The 17,183-nt window shown below is 35.2% G+C and overlaps 1 protein-coding gene across 1 annotated transcript in view; it reads right to left on the bottom strand.

Annotated features, from left to right (window-relative positions):
* DNAH8 (dynein axonemal heavy chain 8) overlaps window positions 1–17,183 on the bottom strand; it is a gene marked incomplete at its 3' end in the record, with an annotated part of 131,064 nt that overhangs the window by 104,038 nt on the left and 9,843 nt on the right. The window contains exons 9-19 of the mRNA XM_084283418.1: window positions 14,165–14,272; window positions 11,715–11,816; window positions 10,202–10,348; window positions 8,799–8,996; window positions 7,834–7,910; window positions 7,300–7,399; window positions 5,080–5,199; window positions 4,047–4,182; window positions 2,878–3,065; window positions 1,655–1,735; window positions 918–1,034 (exon numbers count right to left, since the gene is read on the bottom strand). Of these exons, the coding sequence (XP_084139544.1) occupies window positions 918–1,034; window positions 1,655–1,735; window positions 2,878–3,065; window positions 4,047–4,182; window positions 5,080–5,199; window positions 7,300–7,399; window positions 7,834–7,910; window positions 8,799–8,996; window positions 10,202–10,348; window positions 11,715–11,816; window positions 14,165–14,272 (1,374 nt within the window). The remainder of the gene's footprint in view (window positions 1–917; window positions 1,035–1,654; window positions 1,736–2,877; window positions 3,066–4,046; window positions 4,183–5,079; window positions 5,200–7,299; window positions 7,400–7,833; window positions 7,911–8,798; window positions 8,997–10,201; window positions 10,349–11,714; window positions 11,817–14,164; window positions 14,273–17,183) is intronic.

Below are 17,183 nucleotides of genomic sequence, written 5' to 3'. Positions count from 1 at the left end.
AGTTTACATCTTTTTGTTTTGATATGGGATGGCTAAAAAAATGTGAAATATATACAACCTACATATTTAAGGAAAATAGAGAGTATCTACAAAATACCTGGTTATTTCAGATATACTCAGGCTCACAATCATTAATTTCTTACACAATCAATCATTTTTCCAGCTTTAGCAAACCAAGCACAAGATTTCAATTGCTTTTCTGCCATACAAAAAGCAAATTGGATACACTCACCAGAAATTTTCTACCACAGAAAACAATGTTTATAAGTAAGAAAGATCGTAAGTATACAGTTAAATAATCAGGCAAGAAATACGATCTGAATATCACAGAGAAGTAGGAGCTTGAGAACCACCACTACAGTTCCTCAAGCTTGTTAATGTAATCAGAGGAACTTAAACTGTGTCAATCACTACAACAGGAAAAAAGCACAGACTCAGTGAACATGCAGAGAAATGTGAGGGAAAAAACTTGCTTCCCTTCATCATTTTGTGGACTGTACAAGCAGAAGACAATTTCACAGCATGTCTGCTATGAATACAGTTAACATTAAAAATTTCTCCAGTGGATAACATTTGCATGGAGGTATCTTCTGGGCAACTGCACTCATGGCAGAGTGATAGTCACAGAATAAGAGGACAACAGGCAGAAATATATTGTACTGCAAGAGCAGAAGCAAAGATCAAACATATGAGGGTACTCATTGGAGAGAATCACCAAGTACATCATTCCTAAGAAAACAAAACAAAACAAAACAAAACAAAACAAAACAAACATACAAACAAAACAGATACTTGAAAAAGCAAGCAAAATTTCTACATATTTCAAGAAGTAAACCCAGATTGATTTGCAATATGAAGAGCAGTTTACTTGGAGCAATTTTTCTAAACTAGCATTTAAGTAGTCATCAAAACTATACCTTCTTCAAAAACTGTTTAAACATATTCAGAACTTCATCAGATTCTTGAAAGAAACTGTCCAGTGTCACAGATGACCAAGTCAACATGGTAAGTCCTTGCCTCAACACAGCTTCCATCTAAGCATAAAAACATTTATTTCATAGATTAAAAAGAAAAATATATATATAGAAATGTAATTTAAAACAAATACCATTGTTATTAGAATCACTGATGTCATTGATGAGAGAAAGAGTTGTATAAGTTTTGTAAGGAAGTTTTTAAATTTTCAAGAAAAATGTCAAGGAAATTTACGCAATACTGGATGAGAAGGGGTAGGGCATGCTACAGCCATAACTGTAAACTCAGCAAAGATCTTCCTCTTCCTGCTCTTTTGGATAGTATCTTTTAGTATTTGAGCTAAATTAAATATGCAATTTCCTGTGAAAACCTATAAACTGAGAGAAGTGATAATTTACTTCCATATCAAAGGTAGAGACTTGTGTAGATAAATACACCCACAAAGTCCATATTCTTTGTTCCACTGGGTTTATATCTCAAAGACGTTAAGATTATTCTACTCTGATACACATTATTTGAGCGTTATATGTGGGATACAAAGAGTTTGGTCTTAAAGGTATTAGTAAAACTCATTAAGTCCATAACGTACAGATCCATTAAGTGTTTTAAAATTATAAACTATTATTAAATTACCCACATTCCTTCTGAAGTGTATTGAAGTGCATTTAGCAATACCAACCTTCTGCATTTTTGGTGCCATTAGATTTAGAAAAATGGTTCGTGTTTCTTGACACAAATCTTCATAGCATTGAAGAAGACCCTGTTAATTAATAGGAAGGGGTAATATCAAGAAGAGTATCTTATGTGCTTTCTTTACTGATGCAAACATACTACTACATAAAAAAAAAAAAAATCATCACAAAAAAAAAAACACAGTACAGAACTACTTTTGAAAAACATGTAGTATTTTACAGATATTACATACCTATGTACACCATTCCTGGAAGGTAATAGATTTATCATGCTACCCACTAAGAATAAAAGCAGCCTTCATACAGCACATTTCCAGTCCATAGGCAAAAAAGTATGGCCTTTCCCTAGAGCTCAAGGCAGCTTGGGCTAGAGTGACCATACCCTCTTGAAACTATTAAATGCTTTAGATAATTCAAATCATGTATAAACTCAGTTTCAAAATAACCTCTTGTCTTTTGTCTTATATACATACACATACAAAAACAAACAAACAAACAACAACAACAAAACCAGAAAGAATCCACTCAAAATCTTACACAGTATACCTAACCCCTAAAATACAAGCTTCTTGAAAAATCTGTGGCAAATGGTACAACAGATAACAGAAATCTGACTTCTCTGGCACAGTCTGTGAAGTTCTTGATGTTTTTGTGGCTCACCATATCTTCCAAATAAGGAATTCCAATCTTTACTTCTCAGAAGCAGTGTAAAACTACTCTTTACTGATTTTCAAAGAGTGAATGTATTTTGGATGGCTTTAATTGTTTCAGTACCAGAACACATTTAACACACCACAAGGTATGAGAAATATAAATGCTTCTACTTTAAGTATGGAATAGCACACACTACAGTTACTACAGGTTTGTAAAATGAGAATCTCTATGTCCCCATTCTACAAACTTACCTTAAACTACCTTATACCCAGCTTTAACATTCACATTGTCTAACAAGTTTTTGTTTTGTTTTTTAAACAAATACTTCACATCTCCTACTTGAGGATGCATTAGCTGCTGAATTCTTGTGTAAATCTACATATTCCCAAACACTGGTGATGATCTAAGGAAAAGGTACAATTTTTCATCTGATTCATCTTAATCTACCCGCATAATTGATAAAAGTAAAATGTAAAGGAGAACAAGGATCAATAACATTGGGAGAAAAAAGATTGTTTTTCTAAGGTTAAAGTAATCATGATGATTTTTAATTTACCTCTAAACGCAACTTGTTTGACTTCAAGTTATTTTCTAATTTTACTATCTTTTTGGCTTGCTCTGGTACTTCCAAGCCCAACTTTATCATACATTTGGTCTCTCGGACAATCTCTGGAATTTGAGGATCAAAATTAACCAGGAACTTTCCAGTTTTAGGATGACGCACAAATACTGTAGCTTGTAAGGCTGCAAAGATATTTTTATGTCAGCAACTAAGACAAATTATTGTTTTGGTTATATAACTTATCATGGAATACAGATTTCTAACGTTATTATATAGTGATTACAGTTTTGGTTACTTGCAACATTGTTTTATACTGTTTTGAGTTAAAGAAAATATACAACTGATTTTCACCATATTTGTTTTCTGCCATATAGCCTCTCTCTTCGTAAGCCAAACAAGCCTTAGTTCCAGTATTATTATTTCTGGTATATATATATATATATATTCAGATTGAGTTACAAAATTATCAACATCATTTTCTAAGGACCCAGAAACATAAAACATAGAAGAGCTGCTCAGTATCTTACAGGAATTTGTTCAGAAAATGAATGCTTAGATAGTGATATTTCAAAAATACCAAACTAAATTAAAAGCATAAACACTAAACTAAAACCTTTGTTGACTCTCTGATGACACCATTACAATTTTGTTCTTATGGATCTCCTTGCAGATTTAAAGCTAAAGCTAAAAAATCTATTTAAAGCAAACAAACAAAATAATCATCTTCAACTCCCATTTAATCTTAAAATGCTAGAACTTCGTTAACAGCTTTTTTTCCTAGTAATAAAGTAATACTGGTCCTGAAAGGGAACGTGATACTCTACACTATAACTATATAAATTGTTACAGCAGAAAGAAAACAGAAAGAATTCTTAAATGGTATATATGAATTACTCAGAAATGAACTACTGTGGGCCTTAAATTTTTTTCAGTATATTTCTTCTAGTTATCTGTCAAACACTGTACCAAAACTTCAATCCTCTGCATCAAAACCAAGTTTCAAGGACAGACACAGATTTGCATTATCAGGCCTGTTTATTAGAACATAACCTGATCTAATTTGCACATTTTTATGATAAATAAGGCTTAAAAATTATCTGTTTTGCATCATCTTAACATTCAATAACAGTTAGAAGAAGACAATTACATATTCAATTACTTACGATACTGTAATTGTGAAATTTCTTTCATCCACACATTATGATAGACTACCTCAAATTCCACCAATACATAGGCAATTCTGTTGTATAATCGAACAACTGCTTTACCTTCTGGACTTGACAAGATACTTGAATTTTTCTAGTGAAACACAGAACATTCTGATTAATACCATATCAGAAGAAATACATCCTATTTGGGTTTTTCTTCAGTTTAGCTACTGATTATACAGTATGCAAGTTATTAAAATTACAGTTACAGAATTATTTAAAATATTATTTATTAATCAAGTTTATAGGACAGTGAAGTCAATAGGAACTTGTAGAGTAATTAATAGTAAATATATAACACAATTACTTTATTACACTGTGTTACACACACGTAATTACCAGTGAAATGGATGCTCAGTTCAAATCAAAAATGAATAGTAACTAAAAATGTCATTTTGAAAGAAAAAAAATCTCCTTTTGTAATCAGTACCGATACTTATGTCTATTTTCTTTCGAGTAGATTTGGGTACCAGAATATACACAATTGACAATTCCAGGATGTTAGATAGTCCACATTCATGCCTTAAGCTATTCCTAATGGTTTAGTACGGCTTAGTAAACAGACATGATTCTCCATGGAGAATCCTACATGGCTAGAGGAACAGAAGGGTGGGTACTCAGTTAAAATACAGAACATAAGTAAGTCTTATTTACAGGCCTTAGTCTGCTCCATTATAAACAGAAGCAGAAATCCACAGCTGGCTGGAATGGTGAGACATTTCTTCAGGTGATGTGAAAACAGATCAAGTCAGTGCATATTTCCAGCTTGGTGCGCTAGTTCAGAAATAAGTCAAAGAAACGCTACATCTTCGATGTACAATAGTGGTTATTATGGAGCATGTGTGTTTTAAATAGCAATTCACATACAAATAAAGAGGTTGCCCAGCATATGAGAAGTGACTACATCATAACCGAAACAGTATGGTCACTCTACTGAAGTAAGGTCATGGTTACAAACAACACTTAATTTTTCCTCACATCAACTTACATAGAAATAGTCGATTGGTTCATTTATCCTCCTAAAGAGCTGTCTCACCCACAGTATCTTTCCGGCAACAGGTGGCATGTTCCGAGCAAGGGGAGGGTCATCTTTCTGAATTTGGTAAAGCTGCAATAAGAACAATATCACTAAACACATGAATTAAAGAAATTAAACTGTTGAAAAATGTTAAACTGTTTTTTCTTTACTACCACAATTTCTTCTTCCCCTCAGATTAGATTTGTATGGAGTGACATGACACTCCACAGAGAAAAAATTAATAGTTGACAATGTGATACTCTTTGGAGATGAACCCATTGATACCACTGTTATCATTGTCTTCTTTCTATGCTGTTTCTTAGCTCATCTTACTTATTTCAGAGCCCCAAGCACACCTAAAGGTTTTGCAAACCTAGGAGCTGAGCAACCAGTGTTCAAGGCCAAGCCTGATATAGCACAGATGTGGAGCCACCTTCTGTGAAAGAAAAGCTATGTCAAGAAGCTTTGTCATAAAGGCTTTTCAAATGAAAAGCCTTGCTGCGGCTTTTCCTCCTTGGGAATTGCCCACAGAAATGGCCTAACCAGTATTGTTAAGAGAGATTTTACATGAGTAAAAACGTCAAGATATTCTTCAGATGTATTCATCTGACTAATAGCTAATATCTGCTATTTTCTACAAACGTCTCATTGATCTGCATGTAGAGACTTCTTCATACACAATCCATGCTGTGATCTTTGCATAACCTAAGAAAAAAGGAGGCTCTGCTCACTGAATGCCTGCATTGCAGTCAAGCAAAATTTGCCCTGGAATCACATATTAAATTTGCATTGGCAAATTATTTGTACACTTAAAGTACATTATTTCTATTAAAATTTGTTTAGAAAAGATAAAAAGTAATCCAGTATTATCAAAAAAAAATATTATATCTAGCCAGTTTATTGGTGACGGCTTCTTCAACAGATAAAAGAGGAATATTTATACCCACTTAAATTTAGGTACACAAACTGATGCAGTGATTACACATACTGCTTAAGCAACCACTACTCTCTTCACTTCCTGGCACCACTTCTTACCCCTAATACTGTCTCCTGCATGCTGCTAACAAAAATATACAAGTAGCTTCATGGTGAACTTAACAGAAGAACTGATCTGGATGAAAAGCCCTCAGAAAACTTATTTATTTATTTATTTATTTATTTTTGGACTGGAAAAAGTCAGTGGTGGAGGCAGTGATTTCTTAAACAGTCAGTGCTGCTGAAAATATCTTCATCAAACTAAGACATCAATTGGAGGTTCAGGATGTGTTGTACACAGTTAGTAGACAGGGAAACTACACCGTCAAAAGTGGTTCAGAGCAGCTATGTTAGGCTACATTTTTAAGTCACTGTCTAGAGTAATTCAGTATCTTCTAGTACGTGCAGTTACAGAGACTTGTCACCTCATGTAAACGTGTCAGTTGTCTGACCAATTTTAAACATCTCAAAAAATATTTATATTAGTCTGGTTTTCTAGATGTCCTTTATTCTCACTGAAGAAAAATGGCCATTTCAAGTGAATTATTTTAGTCTCCAAATTAGCATAGGAAATAGATCAGATGAATTGACTCCAGAACGAACTTTTTTTCTTGAGTAGAGAGTATGGATGTCAAGCTCAGACACAGGTGTTTACTTTGCAGACATACAAAATCCCATTACATGAATTCCTCTCCAAATGTTTAAAAGTCAGATGATGGGAACAGTGCCCAAAAGTTAATTTGCATTTACACCACAGTCACAGTACACTACACAAACCATAATAAATGACATTATAATGAACAAAAATACAATCTACCAAAATTTTGTGCCTATTACATACCGTTGCAGCTTTAGATAAAAGCCATATGTAAATGGCTAATTAACTGCAGAGGCTCCATATAATAACGAAACAAAAACTATATACAAGTGATGTATGCTTGTCAGTAGAGACCATATAATTTACTTGCTGAAGTAGTAATAGCTAAGATTTTGTTTTAACATTAAAATTTGTGTTTTAACAGATTTGCCTGGAAGAGCATGTATATCATTTGCCTACACACTCAGATGTGTTCCTTGTAACAGAAAAGCAGAAGTATAACTTAAACATTTACAATCAGTTTGTGAAATCAGCGCAATAAATACAAATTAAGCATATTAAAATATTTTTTTTCTTATTTTAAAATGTTTTTAATTTACTGCAAAGAAATAAAATACCTTTTTAGTAGCTTCAAGTTCTGCTACATAATGTTGAAGAATACAAGAAACTGTATGTACTATTTCTTCTTGAAGGCACGGCATTCTCAGATTTTGAAATCTGTATTAAAAATGAGTATGTATAGTGACATTTCCAAAACACATGTTTTTTTCTTCTCCCTTCCACTTTGGGTACATAAACTATATAAAATGAAAGCAGCACAAATCTAGGAAATGCTTCTCAATCTGTGTAATTTTTTTTGTTTGTTTATTTTGAGCAATTTGACAAGTTATGCCCTGGCTTCATTTATTTATATTTTTCTTTGACTTGTTTTAGTAACTTTTGGTATGTACAAAATAAACCATAATGAAATAAAGAAACAGAAAAGTATATTGATTTGTATTAGAAAGCTAAAACACACTGCATCGTTCATAACACCAACAGTAAAAACATTCTTATTAGACCCTTTTTTCTAAAATTAGACATTTATTTAAATAGTGCTAATCAGTAATTTCAAGTTGCTTTAAAATATTTTAAAGCTTAATTGCCAATACCTTTGAAGTAACTGGAGTGCATTCTGTGAAGACAATATTCTCCCAAAACATGTACGCATAAATGTCTGTATCTGTACCTAAAGGATATGTAATTTAGTATAGTTGTTTTCTAGTTATGTTGTAATATTTTTACATCCGATCATTTCTTAACATAGTGCTATTTAAAAGTGTTACTGCTTAAAACACAAAACAGCAGCCTTCACTGGTCTATGCTTAATAAAGGTAATAGCTAGTGTCAGTCAAGCAATCTCTTAAATTGCCAAACAATTTAGCAAACAATGAATATTTAGCAAAAACAATGTATTAAAAACAGGAGCTTTGCTCATGAAAAATCTAACCATGTGTCTTCAGCCTAATAAATTACCTCCATCTAGATCATTCTCTTAGATCTCAGAATTTTTGTCATTTTGGCTGCAAAATGACAAAATCTCAGTGAGGACTGTACGATATATCTTACAGCTTTGTTTGGAAGAAGGAGTGGAGAGTGCCTCCCTCCAGACAACTACAGACTATTTATTTCTGTTCCACTTGCTGTGAAGACATATATCCTCTTGAGATGCTTTTTGAATTAAGAGTTCCAATACTTTTCCACTTGGTCTCTGGAGTACAGTGGGACTTAATGCTTCTCTTTCCAGACACGGCCATGGCTAGACATGAATGCCCACTAAATTAAGGCAGATTTGTAAATTTGGGAACTATGTATGTATAATGATAGGAAAATGGGGAATTATTTAAATATTATTGGAGAAATATATATTCCAGAAGGTAAAGATCTTTTCTTTAAATATGTTCATGACCAACCAATGTAAGAGTTAAGTAAAATATCATTATAATAACTTTTAAAAGCATAAAAATAACAATGTGCTCTCTTCACAGTCCAAAATTTCACTGACATTCAGGAAGATACAGAGTAAGTAATGATGAGATCATTCCTCAAGTGAGTTACAGACAGCAATATTACTTACCTGTAAAGCTTCAACTTTTGCCATGAAGTCCACAAAATCCACATCAAATTCTGTTTTTCGTGGATCAAGGATGTCATATTGTTTCTTTTGAACACTTTGGTAGATATTTTTGAATTTTATTGCCATAATATCTATCCCTTCAATAGTAGACATACTCAGTGCACCAAAAGTTTGGACTACAGTTATCATCTCTGTAATCTAAAATATAGAAGTTATGTTCATGCTCATAAGAAATAATTTGTTACTTCCTGTATTAACTAAAACCAGAGGAAAATAATCTAAACAACAGCCAGTCCCCTCAATTTAACTACTGTATTCATATTGTTTCTTTTGAACACTTTGGTAGATATTTTTGAATTTTATTGCCATAATATCTATCCCTTCAATAGTAGACATACTCAGTGCACCAAAAGTTTGGACTACAGTTATCATCTCTGTAATCTAAAATATAGAAGTTATGTTCATGCTCATAAGAAATAATTTGTTACTTCCTGTATTAACTAAAACCAGAGGAAAATAATCTAAACAACAGCCAGTCCCCTCAATTTAACTACTGTATTCAGAAAAGTGTTGCTTCCAACTTTTAAGTCAAATACCTTACACAAAGCAAGCTAGCTCAGTTTTCAACATCAGTTCTCAACATAACAAAATACAATGTAAAACCATCTTCATTTTTCTTGATGGGGAAGGGTTTCTTCTTTGTATTTGACTGTTATGTTGAATAGAGTAATATGGAAAAATAGTTCAAACATGACATACACATACTAGTGACATAATATTTCACTGAATTAAAAAAAAAAAAAAAAATACACCCACAATCATATTGATTAGCATGTATACATCACATAAGGAAAACATCAAACAATCACAGAATTCCTACCATGTGATGACTGCCCAATTATCTTTTATCCCTTGTCTGACTTTATTCTGCACCTAGGAGCACCTGTAATCTTTTCCATGCAAACTCTATGAATGCTAGTTTAAAATCCTTTCAGCTAAGTTAGCTAGCTAAATGTTAAGACCACAGCAAGCAGCGGAATCATCTGCATAACTGTGTTCAGCAGTAACAGGAGATTTTAATGACTTAAGTCATGCTTCAAATAAGATAAGGTGTGATATTTTTTCAAATAACTTTAAACTTCTGACAATCATAATGTACATCTAGATTAGTATGGAGAGAATTCAGCTAATTAACAGAGATAAACTCGCAAATTCAATAGGACATTGCAAGGTAATTGCCTAAAATATTGCCATGACTTACTCTATGGAAGTGCATAGTTGCTCTCAATAAAAGGCTCCTTCACAGGTTAATTAAGAGCACATATAGTTGAGTCCACCTTGTGAAACGTTCTCTGGAGGAACCCTATTTCTCCACTGATATTAACAGCATACAGTATACTCACTTTTTCTAATCTCCTACAAAAAGCTTCAGACTTTCCAAAAATGTACATTTCTGATACTTCAAATGACTTTTCTCCTAGAGTTTCCAAAATCTCTTGCTTTGTTTCATGAAAGCATTTCTGATACTCTTTCAATAGGAACATGCACTCCTAAAAAGTGAAGAAATAAATACCATATTCATTATGGTATGCTCACGGGTAAGAGATTAGAGAATCCAAACCCCCTGTTAGTGGGTAATTATCACAGAATCTAGCTTCAGTCAACAGGCAGTAATGGCTTATGTAGAAATCTTTTCTTTTAATATTCGTAGCAAACACTTGCAGCATATTGACATACAACTGCACAACCCAGTGAAAGACAGTCACAATACTTTGTCTCTGCCACTTCTTCCTCTTCATGCTCTTCCCCCGCCCCAACGTGGGGTCCTTCCCACACCAACACAGTCTTTCACAAACTGCACAGAGGTGGGCCTCCCGCTGGCTGCAGTTCAGGAACTGCTCCAGCACGGGTGAATTCCAGAGGGTGCAGTCCTTCCAGAACAGACTGTGCCAGCACACTTCCCCCGTGGTCAGCAGTTCCTACCAGGAGCCTGCTCCCACATGTTCTCCTCCATGGGCTGCAGTGTGGATAGTCTGCACTGTGTCTGCCCCACTTTGATCCTCCATGGACTGCAGGGGACAATCTGCACCACCATAGTCTTCTCCATAGACTGCAGGGAAATCACTGCTCTGGCACCTGGAACACCTCCTCTCCTTCCTTCTTCACTGACCTTGGTGTCTGTAGTTTTTTCACTCACATTTTCTTCTTCCTCTGCCTCACACAGCTGCCATTTCAATCCTTTCTTAAAGATTATCACAGAGGTGCAACCAGGACCACTCATTGTCTCAACTTTGGCCAGTAGTAGGTCCCTTTCTGATCCAGCTGGAACTCATTCTATCCAATACAGGACAGCTTCTGGTCTCTTCTCACAGAGGCCCCCCCTTCATCTCTCCACCACTACCAAAACCTTGCCATGTAAACCCCATACATATGTCTTTGTGTGTAAGGTAGGAAGTCAGTAGCTGAGGTCTTCTAAAGGAGAAGGTACAAACGGAGTCAATATTGGCAACCAGTAACCCCACAGCTAGAGGTATTTTGTCATGGCACATTTCATGTCTTTAATTTGTTCTTCATGTACCACCATCACCTGGTAAAGAGGAGGACTCTTAGCGCTGACAGTGGGTTATGCAGGATAATGAAATTCCTTGTTTGCAAATATGGTGAAGATGCTAGTTCCAAGATCAGTGACAGACGACATTGATGAAAAGGAAGCCATTCTAATTTCATCAAATGTCAGTGGGATAAGAAATGAAAAAATTCTTACAGAAGCATGAAATAAATTAGGAAAGAGGTGTGAAATACTTGATACATATTGAAATGCACAAGTAAGTTCAAGAAAGTATGTGCTTCTTTGTGCATATCAATACGTAATCAAAAGGTTTAACAGGTAAATAACAAAAATACTAAAACACAAACCTTAATTTTTCCGATGACTATTGGTATCTCCTGTTCCCATACACAAGAAAAGCCACCATCTGTAATATATGCTCTGCATGTCGTGACCATTTGATTTGTAACCTAGAGCAAACAAATGAAAACAAACAGGTCTCAAGCTTACATGGAAATTCACCTGTTTCACAAAATCTGACAAAATTTCCACATGCATATATTATTACTATCAGAGTTTGAATAAATTTTATATATGGGAATAATAGTGGCTAAATAATGTAAGTAATACATGGGAAAAAAATCCATAGAAGTCTTAAAATTTTCCCAGAAGTGTACTCAAGTCCCAAGAAGTATTTATGACTGCATGTAATTTATAAGCACAGCAATACGTAAAAACAGAATATCACCAATCACACAAGAACAGGGAGAAGTTAAATAACCCTAACTATTCTTCACTTACATTGTCATCTTCACACTTTGTAATGCATACTTATTTAAATGCTGCCATTTAAAGAATTTTCTATATTAGCAGCATGTCTTTGCCTTAGTCTCCTATGAATAAGAAAAGGGGAGAATACACTTCTACTTTTCAACCACTGAAATCCAAAGTTTTATAGTGACACAAAGAGAGAGGAGAACAGGAATGAATGCAGAGACAAAAAAAAAAAAAAAAAAAAAAAACCATCTCGAAGAACAGCTGCAGGTAAACAATCTTTTCTGTCTGTTAAATATTGTGAACAATTCAAATTAGTTCATGTTTGAGTACTGTAAGCACGTCTTAAGAATCCTTAAAAATAAAGACTGCAAACTGAACCACTGCAAGCAGCCTCACACTGTAACACAATTACTGGTGAGGCTGTAGGTAGGACCTCCAGTATCCCCTCTGATGATCTTTAAATGGAAGTACTCACTAAGGCTGACAGTTAAGCCACTTGAGCTTTGGTGAAAAATGCTTAGCTTGAAATGCAATTATTTCTTGCTACATCGTAGAACAGTTTACAGTTTCATGTAACCAGCTTGTCTGTAAACTATCCTCTACAGTGAAATGCTCAATTTTTTAGACTATTAAGTATATTATCACGTGCCAACATACAAAAATGTAAAAAACAAAACAAAACAAAACAAACAAACAAACAAAACACAGAAAAAACAATTCAAATGGATTCAAAAAGCGTAACAGTTTTATATTGCATGACCCAAAGTGAAAATGTGGGATCTGTAGCTTTAACCCTTTTATGCATTTTAATCAGTGATACAGCATCGTAAATAAAGCACTAACTTCTCATTTTCATTTGCCCAAAGGAGAATGATCAAATGATCAAATTAGATCTAGTGTGTGTTTGTTTCTTTGCTTCTAAATCCTGTCCTTTTGAGAGAAAATAAAATAAAAAAATCACTCATTAGGTCCTTTTTGAAAACCACAGGAAAAGATAAGAAGACTAAAGTGAAGTTTGTCAACTGGGCAATGACCATTAACACTGTACGATATCATAGCACAAAGTGCAAAAGAGGTATGAAAACACCATATTTGTGGGAATTCTGCTTTTCATCCAAACTGAAATTAAGAATGAAAGAAACTAGGAAACTCCATGTTTAAGACAACTCCACATTTAAGAGGATTCTGAACTTCAGTTAGAGTGAAAATTGTTCTTCAGAATTAGAAATGAACTACTAACAGAAACCTAACATGAATGAGAGAGTGCCAGAAGCTGGTAGCCTAATGTATAGAGGGGAAAAAAAAAAAAAGTTATTAGGAGAATAAACATATTTTCAAAAAGGGAGAAAGTAGAATTAAACATCCATTTCCTTTTGCAAAAATGAGAGCCAAGGATAACACCTTCGGATAAACTTTACTTTCTGCAGGTTTCTAGAAGACTGATTCGTTGCATTTCCAGATTGCAGATACATACAGTGTATTTTAGTTATGAAGAACTTCTTTGTTCTAAAACCATTACACAAACCATCTTTTCCTACAGTGAATACCTGGATTTTGCCAGCTAGACAGTGTAATTATCTAGCTGGTCTTAATTTTCTGTTTAATGTGTAAGAGTTTATGACCTGAGATTCAGTTAACTTTTCAAGTATGACTTGCTTCTAAAAACAGGAAACTTGTCTTTCTTATCTTTTTGAGGAATAACACAGTCAGACTGAGGGCCATCTGCTTAATCAAGTCTCCAAGGCTGATAATAAGAGAATTCTGGGGAATGCGGTGATTTAGAGAACAACAGATCATGACAGATCATTTGTCAATAAGATAAGAAAATTTAATTTTGCTGAATAATAAAGTTCCTTCCAACAGACAAGTCTCTACTCCAAGTTCAGTCCTTTCTTGATCAACATACTTCTCTTCCTTTCTCTTACAGACAGGCACTATGTTACCAGTTTTTAGCAAGTGTCCTACTAATTTAAAAAATATGCTTTTTTCAGAGAAAAATCATATGTTTTTTAATAATGAATATTAAACTTAATATATTTACCTTTATAAACAATGATGTCATTCTCTCAGAAGTATTGTAATATCTTGAAACACTGTGAATCATCCGTATAGCATTTATCAAGTTCGGTATTCCACGTGTCATAGATTCCTTAAAGTAGAGTTTTGAGAAAAACTTTACTTTCTATTCTTAGCAACTGTATTTATTACATTGACAATATCTAAATCGCATTTGTTAGGGTTGTTCAGCCTGGAGAAGAGAAGGCACCGGGGAGACTTCCTAGCAGCCCTCCAGTACCTAAAGGGGGCTATAGGAAAGCTGGGGAGGGACTCTATGCCAAGGCGTGTAATAACAAGACAAGGGGTAATGACTTCAAACTTAAAGAGGGTAGGTTTAAATTATTCATTAGGAAGTAATTTCTCCATCAGAGGATGGTGAGGCACTGGCACAGGTTGCCCAGAGAAGCTGTGGGTGCCCCATCCGTGGAAGTGTTTAAGGCCAGGCTGGATGGGACTTTGGGCAACCTGGTATGGTGGGAGGTGTCCCTGGCCATGGCGGGGGGGTTGAAACCAGAATTCCCTTTAAAGTCCCTTCCAACCCAAACCGTTCTATGGTTCTAATATGCAGAAATTGTATAGAAATTGTAATTACCAAGCAAATATCAAATACTCCCAAGATGTTCTTACATTTATTACATAACACATGAGACACTGTCTTGTAAGAGAGGTTACTGTACAAGACCTTCACATTTGTCAAATAATCACTACTAAAGAAGGCTTAGTTCAAAAAAAGTTATTTCACTAAAAAAATGGAAAGCATCCAAAGCATACGGTACCACTGGAGGAATAGTATCTGCTTAAGGAGTGTCTAAAAATATTTCTTTATGTCCATAACATTCTTCAGTCATGAGTCAAGACTAGAAGCAAATTAGTTGTAGTTCGTTCATGCAGATACAAAGTTTCATGGTATAGTGACACTGAGAAAAATGACCAAAAAGTGTGGTTTAAAAATAATCTCCAATTGTTGTGGCTTAACCTGGCAGGCAGCTAAGCACGACACAGCTTTTCACTTACTCCCATTACAGTGGGAATGGGGGAAAACTGGATGTTAAAAGCTATGGGTTGAGATAAAGACAGTTTAATAAGAAAGGAAAGGGGAAAAAATACACAAAAGTGATACACAGTGGAATTGCTCACCACCAGCTGACCAATGCTTAACCAGTCCCCAGGCAATAGTAATCCATCCAGCCAACTCCCCCAACCAACTGTTGGTACTCAACAATTTCATACTCATGGTATGAAATACCCTGTTAGTCAGTTTGTGTCAGTTGTCCTGGCTGTATCCCCTCCCAGCTTCTTGTGCTCCCCAGCCTCCTTGTTGGCAGAGCAGTGTGAGAAGCTGAAAAGTCCTTGACTTAGCATATAAGCACTACTCTGCTTAACAGTTAAAAGCATTGGTGTGTTATCAACATTATTTTCCTCATAAGTCTAAAACACAGCACTATACCAGCTACTACGAAGAAAAATTAACTCTATCCCAGCTAAAACCGGGAAACCAATATATTATTCAAATATTGAGAATAGTTACTTAAGAGCCCTTGTACTTAAATATACAAATATTTTAAGAGGTATGCAGATAGCAGAAGTTCCTCAATTCCTTTGGTCTTGAGTGACAGGCAAAAAAAGAAAAAGGGAAAAAACTCACCACTCTAAGTGGTCTATTCTAAATTAGGCAAGTAGATCTCATATGAATTTGGAAAATACTGAGGGTAGGCCTTCCCTTCCTCACAAAGTAAAAGAAGGCACATCCACCAAAAAAGTGGATGAGGAAGAGGACTGGCACAGATGATCAACCCTGCACAGACTAAAAAGACAATAAAAGACAATAGGATTGTTTGGTTCAATGTCAAGAATCAGCACAAGAATCAGCACTTTTTAACTATAAAACCAGAAAGCTCTGGGATTGTGTTCTACTTTGGAAAAGAAAAAGACAGGCCCAGAACTGACATTTTAAGTACCCCTATACTAGTGAAAAATGTTGCCCACTGGTTATCTGTGCCACTGCAAACTCATTCTGGTGGAGATACCATGCTCTGATAAAGCGTAAGGAAGAAGATTCATCTCATTGTGCTGCTTAACAGGGCAAACTTCAATGAGTGACTGCATCTCCCAGCACCTTGGTGCTGCTGCTGACAAAGTCAGGTTCAAGGAAGGGATGCAAAGCTACAGAAGCAGTGTACTTCAGGTGCCAGCCCTCAGGACCAATGGTAGTTTGTGCAGAATTTCCATCTCTTCTAGTGCTGCAGGGATTGTTAAGAGCAGAACAATGTCCCCAACCAAAAGATCCTGTGATCAGGAGTAAAGCCACACCAAGGAATTCAGCAATGAAACCAAAGCTACTGAACAGAAGGTTGCTAGAAGAGAGGTAAGTGGCATGACTTTCCAGCATTTTACCTGAATAATGTTGACAGTGATTTACTCGTCACCAAACAACTGGTCTAAACAAATAGGAGAGAAGCTAATACAATGGTAACATAATGCCACAGGCCTAGGAAAGTTCAGTTCTGTAGACCACAAGAGGTAAGACAGCAGATGAGTGTTTAGCCAGGATCTCTGAAATACAACCTTCTCCAAAGTCTCTCCAAAGGAACCAAAGCATAACTCACTTTGGCCAAAGGATGACTGATGGTTCCAGTGTTGGAGGAAGCCTTCATTGCACACCTACACAAAATACCCTAAAGGCTGAACTCTTGCTTGCAATTTCTGTAAGGCTTGAAGAAGTAGCACCAGTGGCACATCACAATGATATCACAAACACTGTACTAGAGGATTAAATTAAAATTTTAGTTTTGTCTGGCTCAGCCATTTAGCTCTAAAATAGCTGAAAACCTCTTTAGGAACTTAGCAGAGCTGCAATTCAGATCATCAAGAGCAAGTAAGTTTGACTGTCACTACTTAACAGAGAAGCCAAGATCCAGGAATTAACTTTGGCCTGCAAACTCAAAATACACTAATACTGGGGACAGATGGAGCAGGCATCTGCACATGGGAGAAAAGTCTCT

The sequence above is a fragment of the Netta rufina genome (genome assembly GCF_964035555.1).
Source record: "Netta rufina genome assembly, chromosome: 3".
NCBI lineage: Eukaryota > Metazoa > Chordata > Aves > Anseriformes > Anatidae > Netta > Netta rufina.
Note: the sequence above shows the minus strand (reverse complement) of the source record. Positions and strands in the feature narration are given on the sequence as shown.